The following is a 12,751-nucleotide window of genomic DNA, read 5'->3' on the forward strand; positions in this document are numbered from 1 at the left end:
CTTTTCAGAGGAAAGGAAAAACAAGTTACACCCAGGAACTACAGAGCTTACAACAGCCCTACACTATTAATTTTAATAATGTGAGAAGATAAACATATGTATGTCACTCACTCATGGCCAAATGAGCATCTATAGAGTCCTGCCCTGGTGTAGGTCTAAAATTTATAACTCAGATTCCTTTACCTAAGACCTTTCTAGGCCATTTAAATGTGCTCACATTGCTTAATTAGAAAAAAAATACAGTTTATATAGTTTTATTCCACTCACTTAAAAAAATGCCTTTAAAATATTTGTTAAAAAAAAAAAAAGGTTCATTTTCTTAACTAGTGCTACCTTCCTTGCATTTTGAAAACTATAAAAGATGAAGTAAGAACAAGATCATGCAACCTCCTATTTTATGTAGTTTTTCAACATACTCTAACTCCTGGAAAAAAAGAGATATGATTCAATTTTTTTTTCATCCTAAATCTTCTCCTGAAAAGCTTTTATTCTCAGTTTCATATGATTCAATTGAATCAAATGCTGAAAGAATAAAATACTACTCTCTCCTGCAATTTCTTAAGCATGCATATAGAAAAAAAATTACTGCTGGCAAGAGGAGCTGTCAGTGTGAATCTCAGCAGAAGTAAATTGTTTGGTATTTGTAATGGAGTATAATAGCTATAATTCCATTTGAGCTGCTGCCACTAATAAGCTGATAAAAACTGTGAGTTGAGACCCAGGCATCCATCAGTGTGTGTCTTCCACAAATGTCTCTGCACATTTACTTAATCACAGAGACAGGCAACCCAATCCCATTAGGTGTACTGTGTCTGACAATGAAGAGCCCGAGCTGGCTCTTTCCACAAAAAGCATGCAAAATCACAGCTGCATACCAACTCCAAAGGAGTTTTCCTATCAGCAATTATCAGGAATTTTCATAGACATTTCTGGCTCCTGCAAAGTTGCGAGACAGTAACTTAAATATGCTCACAGTTAAGATGGGTTGGGGGAAAACACTTCTTTCATATGAAAAACAGTAACCACATTAAAAATGACAATCGGAAATTAAAATTTACTGTCTGAAATGCTTTAGGGCTGGTTTCACTTGTTGCCAAAAAGTTATTGATTTAATAACAAGCATTCTATTTAAACGACTGTATATACTGTTGTGTGTGTTAGTGTGAGTGAAAGTAAAGACAAATAATATCTAACCATGTGTCATTACAGGAACATTTTAAGAAGGGTGAAAAAAAGAGCAGTATCCTTCATAGTAATACTGGCCAAGGGAATAAGGAGGCATGAGTTCCAGTCTTCTGTCACCAAATTGCTGAGTGATCTTACTTACGCACATCATTTAAATGCACTTGCCTAACAGTCTCTATACAGAGAAAAGAGGGCAGAAATAATAATACTGTAATGATTGCATGGGCTTTGCTGGCAGGAGTGCTTTGAAAAGTAGTTGGTATTTGGCAAGTTTATTTTTCATTTAACCTGCTCAATAAAAAGCATAAGGTACGATTATGCTCATTCTATTAATGATCAAATAAACGACCCATGAGGGAAACATTATACTTTTAGGTAAATGCATCCTCCCCAGAAGCCTGTCAATATTCTGAACAACACGCATCTCAGAGACTCACACGCAAATGTTAAGAGCCGCGCTGCTGAGCGTATGCAGACATTTAGAAAAGAGCATATGTGCACATCTGAGTAACTGAGCTATCTCAGTATCCTAGAGTTGTGCAGAGCTGCAACAGCTCAAGAACAAGGAGGAAAATTCAGGAAGAAAGGAAGAAAAGTGTTCTGTAGATACAGTGTGCACAGTACAAAAATTACTATATTATCAAAACACTACAATATTCAGCTTCAATTGTCTGCTTTTCCTACCATTTTTGTCATGAAGAGCTGCTTTTGCTATGTTCTCAACAATGTATTTTCTTCTGGCTTCTGAAATGTTTAGTAAACAGGCAGCCAAACGGAGTCCCACTCTGGAAGAAGACATGATTTTTCTGGAATAGGAGAAAAATTTTTATGTGTCTCTAGAGTTCATTCATATTTTCATGTTTTAACTATAAAAAAATCATAACTTTTTGGAAATGAAGCAGTCATAATATGAGCACTTTACTATTTCATTCCTAGAAAAATTCTAAAGCATAAAATCCCCAGATTGACTAAAATAAGAAACAATGTGTACACGGTCACATACATATGAACCTTGTAACGACACTGGAAAATACCTGGCAGGGTCCTCAGTATGAATTCCATCATGTATGTGAAAGTTTTTCATTAAAGTGTGTTATCCCATTTTAAGCATAGTTTTCCTTAGCCTTATCCCTGTTTTCAAGGTCTGTACTATTTTACAAATAGGTATGATTTTTTGTTGTTGTTAAACTAGACTTACTGGGGAAATGCAGAAAAAGGAAACGAGGAAGATTATTTAATATGTGGATTCTTATAAAAGAAATTCTTGTGGCAAGAATGAAAAAGTATCTACAGGCCACACCATGGACATTGTTTGTATAATAAACAAGGAAGCCATTTGGATGGTTTACATGACAATTGTCTAAGTTCCTCCTTGTTCCACCAAAGTTTCTAAATCAGTTTAAAGTCTTTTTACAAAATTCTGTAACTTGAAAGATGACACGTATTCTGATATATATTACTCAATAATATCAAAAATGTGATTTTTGTTGAAAATAGATTAATTACACAGGTTTTGGAGGTTGCTTTCTTTTTAGTACTCTAGAATAGCATTTTTGACTCATTTTTCCATACCTCAAATGATATTCACGATCTAAAGGAATTAAAATATCTTAAAATAATAAGAAAACAATTTCCCTCTTCAAGTTCAGCACCTCATAACGTTGGTCTCTTTTAAATATCATAACTAAAAATGGATGAGGCCCTCATGAATTCATTCAACAAATGTTTGATGAGGGTCGTTTTCTGACAGGTAATGTTCCCTGCGTGAGGGATATCAACCACAGTGGTCTAACTCTGAGACACGCTTTAAACTTTAGAGTTTAAGCTAAAAGTGCTCTGGTGCAAGTAATGGTGCTCTCCCTGAATAAATCCGCTGGCTTGTTCGCCAGGATCATTCGTTGGCCTAATCATCTTAACCTAGAGAGAGCTCAGGCTTCGTAGCTAGCTCAGGTTTGCAGGCAGGTTTTCATATCACGTCCATCGTCTCATCACTGAAAATTCATAAAAAGTCTGTCATTAGGTTTTTCTAGATATTAATAACATTGTTGTAATAAATCAGCCCAGACCTCTCGTTTCTATGTAAACAAAAAATTGCTTTACACAAGGGGTGTGGGCGTCTTCTGGTTTTCATTTGTTTTCAGTGTGTTTATGCAGCTTAATTGTCTCATCAGGCACTTTCCCAACATAATTATGCTTTTTAACAAATGGTGTTTATGGCAACCCCTAACAGTGCAAAAGAAAGGATTAGTTTCATCCTCTCATTCCACATTTTGATTCCCTGTGGACAGCTAAATCACACAAAGATGGTGTTAGAAAAATTCACCTTCACAGCGAAGCTGAAATGAGCGGCAGTACCAGGCTCAGAAAGTGACCCAAACGCAAGCCCCCCAAAACACTCTGTGTTTGGGACAGGGAGATCCTAGTCTTCCTAGCCCATCCCTTCAATTACCATTGGATGACCTCTGGTGATAGATCAAACACGCGACCGTCCTCCGCCTCCGCGCCTCCCCAACCCCAGAGAACCTAGCCCAGCAAGTGCAAAGTGCAGCAGTTCACCTGCCCCCTGCGCACGCACCCCACCGGCACTTGGAGGCCGCAAGGACGCTCGCCAGGCTGCTGCAACGCGTGCTGCGGCCAGAACCCCGCTGCTGGGAATCCCTGCGCGGTGCCGCCTGGGTTCCTGGGTGGAGTGTCCCAGGACCACGTGCGCTGAAAGGGAACCCGAAGTGACTCCCGGACTCCACACAGGTCTCGCGGGACGCAGCAGCGGCGAGGGCGCGGGGTTGTGGCGCCCGGGAGTGAGGGGCGGCCGGCGGCTGCGCTGCCCCGGACGAGCTCTCGAACTAGCGGCCGCGCCTCCCGCTCCGCAGTTTTTGGAAGGGGAGCGGACCTGCGCGCACCGAAGGGCACTGGGGCAACGCGGCTGCCTAGCCCGAGTCGCCGCCGCGCGTGGCCCGCGCGCAGCCTCCGCCGCCGACTCCGCCTCCCGGGCGCCCGGAGCGCGCCCCACCCCAGCCGCACACCGCCCGGGCTGGCTCTGCCTCTCCCTCCCTGACCCGGCACCACGTGCCTGGCGTCCCTGAACGCTTCAGTTTCTTCTCAGTGTTGCCTCTTCGTCTGCTCTTCTGTATCGCCAAACCCTTCGCAATTCTCTAGTCAGTTAATGACTTTAAAGGGGCATTGGAATCTAATGATCAGGTCTTTGCCTATTGATTATGCACCAGCAGGGGGCTCTTCTCTGGTTTCCTTGCAAGGGACACATGCAGTCACACACACCCTTCTAGTAAATCCCCTCCTGAAGGATTAGTGGCCCCCGTGACTGTGAACTGGACCTACCCCGGGACAAAAGCAGTCCTTGTGCATACCCATTTAGTCAAAGTTACAACGAATATGAAACAGGCTTCCGCATTTCCTTTTTTTCTAGGCCACTCAACCTTGAAAACACATTTCGCTTCCAAAAAATCAGGACCTGCTTTTTTTTTTTCGTGTAGCAAGGATTAAATGTCACCATTTTGATCCAATTTTGTTCCTGTAGTGAAATAATCACTAAATAACTACTTTGACGGAATAAATTAATTTTTAAATCTATTTTTTATTTTCTAATTATAATTTTTAAACACAGATTTGAGGAAATTAACATTTATGTGGACATTTGGTTTCTAGCCTAATGTGGCATAAAAATAAGTAACATAATGAGTGTTAAAAAAAATCAGGTTCATGATGCTTCTCACATCATCATCATTGTACTTAGATGTCACAACAGTATTATGTGCGATTATGTCAGATCCAGCCTTCTCCATCTCGGAGTGTTGGCAGGTAGGAGGGTTGTTGGCAAGAGGAGGGGTGTTAACCTCAGGATCCTGGATCCATTCCAAGGCTGGTAATTACATTCTGCCAGCCAAAATTCATCCCATAATTTTAATTGGATAAATCCTTTCTGGCCTAAGCTACTGCTATGCCTGTCAAACTGTTGCCACATTTCACCCCAGAGGTGTCTGTGTTTTAGTTGCAAGAATCAGTCCCTTTGAGGTTGGCTTATCTGTTTAAATCCTCAAAATGCACTGGGATCCTATGGAATTAAATATATATTTAGGGTTTTTTTCCTACTAAATCTGCATAAAAATGCATAAAGTAGATACATATCCATGTTATTACCTAAAGAGCAATACCTATCTAATGTCAGCATTCACTACATAATTTTGAGAGCTTTTTAACCAGACCAATATTCCTAACTTTCTTCATCTTCCCTTTTGAGAGCTTTTTTGGCCTCTAGCTTTAGCTTCCGTTTTCCAAAAAAAGTACTGTGGTGTCAAATGTTCCTTCCATGGTAGGGCAAAGAACTAGAATCCCCTGTATTTCACCTTTCCAAACAATCGGATGATGATACTACTTGCTAAATGAGACGGTGTAATAATATTACATCTAGTCTTATATTCCTCCAGAGAAAACAATGTGACACCTAGGGGCTTCATGGTTCTAGCTGTAGAAACTGCCAGAAGGAAAGCTTTTTCCCCCATGGCTCCTAATCCTCTCTCTCTCCCCGTGAGACTGTTCCTTACAGAGCTACAGGCTATGGGGACATTAAGTAAGATAACATTTCTGAAAGCATCCCTTTCTCCACTCTACTCGCTTCAAACACAAATGGAGAGAAGCAGGGCCCCAGTGTTCTTTGTGGGGGGCAGCATCTGGCGCCTGCCTGAGGACGGTAAGTATGTATTTTTGGAAAATACAAGGAGACACATACCAACCTGTCTCATGAGAAGTTGCGATACGATTGAAAGTATTATTTTGTTCTCTTCAAGAATGGAAAGTTACCATCGCTTACTTTAGGTGTACCGCATGTAATCCTGCCCATTTCGCTACATAAAAGAGCTTTATGTAATATTTGTGTGTGCATCTCAAGTCTCTCATTTTTATTTAACTTAGCATTCTTTGGAGGGAGTCTTCCTACTTTTTGAATAAATGTATTATTCTGACTCCTTGATTCTTCTGCTAAATTCACCTTGTGGGCATTAGTTCTTTTGTTCCTGTCCAGAAAGATATAAGCCCTAGAATAGAGACAAACTGAAACTCCCACGGGTCAGTTCTATCTACAACTGCTGTTCTGTAACACTCCCATTGGCTTCCTGTTAGACAAAGAGGACACTTTTCTTTACCCTTCGTTTTCATTTTTGCAAGCAGGGAGAACTTAGCTCTTGTAGAAGACTTTCCTGGCCCATCTGAGCTGAAGAGGGTAAAAGGGAGAGGCTGTGCTTGCTGTGGCCTCACCAATCTACCTGAGCCCACAGCCCAGGTACTGGTTGAGCAGGGCTAGGACAAGGGTGAGGTCAATGAGGCATTCACCCTGGGCACAAATGTAAGTAGGTGCCAAAAAACTCAGGGATGCAACATTTTTAAAAATAAAAATTAATGCAGAAAAGAAATGTGGTGAACAAAGTATCAAAATCTTAAGTAAAGACAGGATCCGACCCTGCACTTGCCTCTCAACTCAGCCTCACTGACCTCACCCTGATCCTGGCCCTGGGATTGTTCCCTTGCGCCAACCTGTTTCTGATTGTAGGCCTGAGAGGAAACCGTGCCACTCTGCCCTGCCTGCATCCTCTCTTCTGGCCCCCGACATGGGCAACAAAACCAACAATGTCAAGGGTAGAAATTTCCAGGCCAGTGGAGACATATAATTCATATTCTGTTCAAGAGTTTCTAGACTTCCATAGATAGAAGACAGCCAATTTATTTCAAAAGAAGGCAAACCAGGCACAGTGGCTCACATCTGTAATCCCAGCACTTTAAGGAGGCCAAGGCAGGCAGATCACTTGAGGTCAGGAGTTTGAGACAAGCCTGGCCACCATGGTGAAACCCTGTCTCTACTAAAAATACAAAACTTGGCCAGGTGTCGTGGTGCATGCGTGTGATTCCAGCTACTCAGGAAGCTGAGGCATGAGAATTACTTGAACCTGGGAGGCGAAGGTTTCAGTGAGCCAAGATCGTGCCACTGCACTCCAGCCTGGGGGACAGAGCAAGACTCTGTCTCAAAAAAAAAAAAAAGAAAGAAAGAAAGAAAAAAAGAAGGTGGCAAAACCTTATTGGAACAAGGAAAAGAATCCACTCTACTTACCTGATACGTTTCAGAGTATGAAAATTAGGTTTCCTGTTGTGCTGTGGAATTTTGAAATGTTTTTAAAGAACCTCCTAATTAATACTATCTATATTCTGTTGTTGTTTTTTCTTTTTTTTGGTGTAGCATTTGTTTGTGTTCAGGAAACCATGAGTAGAGAATTATCCTTAGAAAGACAGAAGTCTAATTCTTATTGCAGTTTTTTCTTTGAAAATTTCACTGTAATCACATTTTTGCACTATGTCAGACTTCATTCTATTTTCTTCCCTCATGGAACACACAAAACAATTTATTTCTTCTTTTGTATAAATGTAGTCTGAAAAATAAGAGATTTTTAAAAGTGACCTTAGTTGTCATTGTAGGACAGTAAAGTGTTTTTAATTACCTGTATATTTTAAATTGTTTTATCATGTGATATTATGAAATATGTGTTCTACTAGTCATTTTTTTAAAATAGCAAATAGATTTCACTGCTACCATTATTAGTTTGGAGCGACAGAAGCTGTGCTATTAATTTAAGTGAAGAAAAGGAGCTTGGTGTCCAGAAAAAAGTGACAGCAACTAACAGAAACACCTCCACTCCCCACACACCTGTGTATTAATTACATAAAATGATCACTAGCCATTTTTGTCTGGAGGAAGGAGGGGTGTGGGAAACCATAGAATTTTGAAAATTAACAATTTATTTTTCACCTTAATATTTTTGAAATCACTTTCCTTTTACACAGTATGGATTGGGGTCTTTCTCCTTAGTCTGCCAATGTCTCTTTCAAAAAAGACCAATAGGCTAAAATGTAAGCATAGTTATTAGCTTAAAATGGAATCGCTTGCTATGCATTCACAGCTGGAATATCTCATGTAACTAGCCAAAAGTTAAAAGCCTATGATCCACCCGCCCCTTAATTCATTATTTGCTTTTTTATACCTTCCATGTGGTCATTCAGTTGTGCTTTCCTTTATTAAGGGACCTGGGCATAATGCAGATGAAATAAAGTGTTTCCAAGAGCCTCTCTCCAACGCTGTTTTTTCATAACTATTAGTTATATTGCAGATGAAAAACAATTCCTAAAATAGACTTTGAATTTCTGCTGAAAATTTGTTTTAACTTTTGGGATGACCTTAAGATTATTTCCAAAGCTACTAAAATTCACAAAATGTATCATTATATTCAAACAATGCTGGGAATGCTTAGACACGTTTTCCCCTAAGTTACGTGAATTTTTGTTGTTTTATGAAGTTTTATCTATAAATATTTACTTAAAAATGCCAACCCGTGAATGGTAACTGCCAACATCTTGTGTCAGTCCAGCAGTGGCCAGTCACGCTCTCCACACTTTTGTAGGGCTGTTGTTGTTTAATGTCCCTATGTATATGCAAATGAATGGCAACTCTTACTGACACCAAGAGGGGAAGGTCCTATATGCACAGAAATCAGAGACCCAGAACGAAAGCCTGCGTGTCATGTTTGCCACGTCCTAATTCAGGTGGGTGTTCAGAGGCACCCCTTGTTTTGAAAAGGAGCCCCTTGTGGAGAGAACCAGTTCTCCTGCTCTTGGGTAGATCTCCAAGCCCCGTCTCTGCAGGACACTCAAACTCAGGTTTTCCTGCTAGTTTGTTTGGTTTTTACTATATAGCTCAGTGTTGGAAGGAATTTAACTTTTTTGAATGTACCGTTTCATTACATTTAAATAAAAAATATTTAATTTCTTAGGAAGAAGGGGTAAAGATTAATTTGTTGGTGCTTTTGCTTTTTTTAAAACTTTTATTTTGATGCCTTTTTTTTAAACCATGGTTTTTTGTTTTTATTTTTGTTTTGAGACAGACTCTCGCTCTTGCCCAGGACGGAATGAAGTGGCTGACCATGGGTCCCTGCAGCCTCTACTTCCCAGGCTCAGGTGATTCTCCCACCTAGGCCTCCTGAGTAGCTGGGGCTACAGGCAGGTGCCACCACACCTGGCTAATAGCTGGGGCTACAGGCACGTGCTCCCACACCTTGCTAATTTTTGTCTCTTTTGTAGACACGGGGTTTTGCTATGATGCCCAGGCTAGTCTTGAACTCCAGAACTCAAGGAGTTGGCCTGCCTCAGCTTCCCGAAGTGCTGTGATTACAGGAATGAGCCGCCGTGCCCAGCCTGCATGTTTTCTTTATCCTATCCTGTGTCTCTCAGTTATTATTCAACACTTTTAGCTTAAAGGTCAATGCTCATGTCAAAGATTTGAAAGCAAAAATTCCCTGCCCCTACAGGGCAGAAGGGACCTTAGAGATCACCTGGCGTCTCCTCATAACCCTTTGTTCAAATTCTGCCTCTGCCTGGTGCAGTGGCTTACATCTGTAACCCCAGTGCTTTGGAGAGGCTGAGGCAGGAGGATGGCTTGAGGCCAGGACGTCGAGGTTGCAGTAAGCTGTGATCACACCACTGCACCCCAGCCCAGGAGAGCAAGACCCTGCCTCAAAAAAAATTACACCTCACCTGAAATAAGACAGTAGAGATGAAAGCAGAGTGGCTGATGGAAGCAGGGGGTTGGGGTGGAGAGCTGGGTGTCCCACAGTCCTGCACTTTTCAACCCCCATCTGCCCTTATCTGCTTCTTCCACAGCCTGTGCCTGAAACCTAAGGTCCCTTCAAAACCACAAACTAGTTCAAACACTTTTCTTGGGCTTGAACCCCTTTTTTATAACGTCATACAATGTTCTTATCTTTTGAAAATTAACCCTTTCTCTTGAAAAGAGATCTATTATGTGGTCTCAAAATGCAAGCACTGCTGGGCACGGTGACTCACGCCTGTAACCCCAGCACTTTGGAAGGCCAAGGCGGGTGAATTGCTTGAGCTCAGGAGTTCAAGACCAGCCTGGGCAACATTTGGAGACCCCTGTCTCTAAAAAAAAAAAAAAAAAAAAAAGTCCAAAAATTAGCCAAGCATGGTTGTGCTCACCTGTAGTCCCCAGCTACTCAGGAGGTGAGGTGGGAGGGTAGTTTGAGCCCAGGAGCGAGACCCTCTCTGGAAAAAAAAAAAAAAAAAAGCAAGTGCTGTGGAAAATCCACATTACTTTGTAAATTATTGGATGGGTCTTAATTTCTGCAGAGGAAATAAATATGAATATTCAAATCTGAAATGTTCCATCAAAGACTTGAATTAATACTGGAGGAAATGTGGTAAAGAAACCATAACGTTCAAGATTTGGGGGAAGGAGAAAGGAGGATTCCAAAAGATGCAATCAAATAGGGCAGGTAATTACAGTTCAAACAACATGCAAGAATGAAAGTGGCTCAGTTACTGTATCATTAACCAGTTCTGAAGACTGTAATACAACCCTGCTCTTCCCAATACCTCTGTGAGTTTAAACATCGGTATTTTCATTTTTCTATTTTAAGCAAAAGGATAGATGTGTTCCTTATAGGAGATTTCTGGGTTTTCTGTATTTTAATTAGATATGGGGCCCATTTTTGTTCTCTGCACCCTCATCCTTCTTTTTTTTTACTTATATCTCATGTTACTCCCTTTGATCTATTCTGTGACCTTAAGTTCTGAATGACTACAGAACTGTCTGCAGCAGTGGCTTCAGCCACTCATATTTTAAAGCCAAATTTAAATTATAAATATAAAAACATATAATCAAAAATACGTAATGAAAATACATTTTGTAAATCAGAATCAAATTATATCAAATATTCATTTTATGACTACTGATTTTACTCAAATAAAATCCACACAACTTTTCATATCAGGTTTTCTTTATTTGTTAATGTAAGACACAAAGGACTCTCCACAGTTTTATTTCTATAAAACACTAATACTTTTGAAGAAATTTTTCAAACTATAAAACTTGTTAAACTAGTTGTATCTAATTAGACTGTCTAAAATTTATTGATAAAAAGTACAAGAGTAGAGAAGTTGGAGGGAAAAATGTTTTAAAAATTTATCCTGGGTGCAACCTCAATTGACGTAGTAATAAACCAACTGGAAGACTGTATTCTTTTTTTTTTTTTTTTGAGACAGTCTTACTCTGTCACCAGGCTGGAGTGTAGTGGCGCGATCTTGGCTCACTGCAACTTCCACCTCCCTTGTTCAAGTGCTTCTCCTGCCTCAGCCTCCAGAGTTGCTGGGACTACAGGTGCTCACTACCACGCCCAGCAAATTTTTGTATTTTTATTAGAGATGGAGTTTCACCATGTTGGTCGGGATGGTCTCGATCTCTTGACCTTGTGATCCGCCCACCTCAGTCTCCCAAAGTGCTGGGATTACAGGCGTGAGCCACAGTGCCTGGCCTGGAAGACTGTATTCTGTAGAATAACTTGATCTCCTCAAGTATGTCCAGTCTTAAAACAAACACCAAATATGTTAATAGGAATATATAATATTTTGCTCATCATAATGAAAGTAAATGTCTGTGACAACACAGTTTTTATATATTAAAAAATGTTCTTTATAGATGTGATTTTGTTGAAAGTTGTAATATAAATCTAATAGTATACAGTATGTAATATATCTAATGGATTGACCGTCTAATTATAAAACATGGTTTAAAGCTAGAGGAAACCTGACATGTTTCTCACATTAAGGGTATGAAACCCAGGCCTAAAGAGGGTAATTATTACATGTCTAATATCACTCTTCTATTTTATTTATTTATTTTTAAATTTTATTTATTTATTTATTTATTTATTTTTGAGACAGAGTCTTGCTGTGTTGCCCAGGATGGAGTGTGGTGGAAGACTCTCTGCTCACTGCAGCCTTGCCTCCCTGTAAATGCCGCCTCCCAAGCTCAAGGGATTCTCATGCCTCAGCCTCCTGAGTAGCTGGGATTATGGACTTGCGCCACCACGCCCAGCTAATTTTTGTATTTTTAGTAGAGATGGGTTTCGCCATGTTGGTCAGGCTGGTCTCAAATTCCTGGCCTTAAGTGATCCACCGTCCTCAGCCTCCCAAAGTGCTAGGATTACAGGCATGAGCCACTGCGCCGATCCTATTTTAAACTTTACATGCCTGGAGGATAAAGTCCAGGGCCCTTCCCAGAGTGGCCCTGCCCAATTTTTAAAGTATTTTCTCCATTCCTTTTCCCAACCCTCCTCATTCTAATTTCATACCCTAACAGTACCTGCTCACCAACAATTTAAACTATTACATGGCTCTGACTTTGCTTGTGCTTTGCTCAAAATTTCATTCCATGGCCTCACCCACCCATCCAATAAACAACCCCCATCTCTGTGAAGACTTCCTGAATTCTATCCTCTTTCCTAGGATTCATTAAATAATTTCTTTGTTCCCAGAACGTCTTACACTTAGAAATGAAACACTGATCACATCATATTATTGTTTAGATTATTTCATAAGCACCTCTCTCTCCTGTCAGATTAAGTAGAAACAGGATAGTCCTTATCTTTGTATCTTTTTTTTTGTTTTTAGATACAGGGTTGCTGCTGCTCAGGATGAAGTACAGTGGTATGATTAT

At 40.4% G+C, this 12,751-nt stretch overlaps 1 protein-coding gene across 3 annotated transcripts in view; it reads right to left on the reverse strand.

The window, feature by feature from the left end:
• LOC105468287 (formiminotransferase cyclodeaminase N-terminal like) overlaps positions 1 to 4,179 on the reverse strand; it is a 43,567-nt gene extending 39,388 nt beyond the window's left edge. For 2 of the 3 annotated variants that reach the window (XM_071073143.1, XM_024788609.2), the window contains exons 1-2: positions 3,742 to 4,179; positions 1,870 to 1,991 (exon numbers count right to left, since the gene is read on the reverse strand). In XM_071073143.1, the coding sequence (XP_070929244.1) occupies positions 1,870 to 1,984 (115 nt within the window). In that variant the 5' untranslated portion in view covers positions 1,985 to 1,991; positions 3,742 to 4,179. The remainder of the gene's footprint in view (positions 1 to 1,869; positions 1,992 to 3,741) is intronic. The other variant, XM_071073142.1, reaches the window with a different exon arrangement.
• Between the last annotated feature and the right edge of the window lie 8,572 nt (positions 4,180 to 12,751).

The sequence above is a fragment of the Macaca nemestrina genome, chromosome 11 (genome assembly GCF_043159975.1).
Source record: "Macaca nemestrina isolate mMacNem1 chromosome 11, mMacNem.hap1, whole genome shotgun sequence".
Classification (NCBI taxonomy): Eukaryota; Metazoa; Chordata; class Mammalia; order Primates; family Cercopithecidae; genus Macaca; species Macaca nemestrina.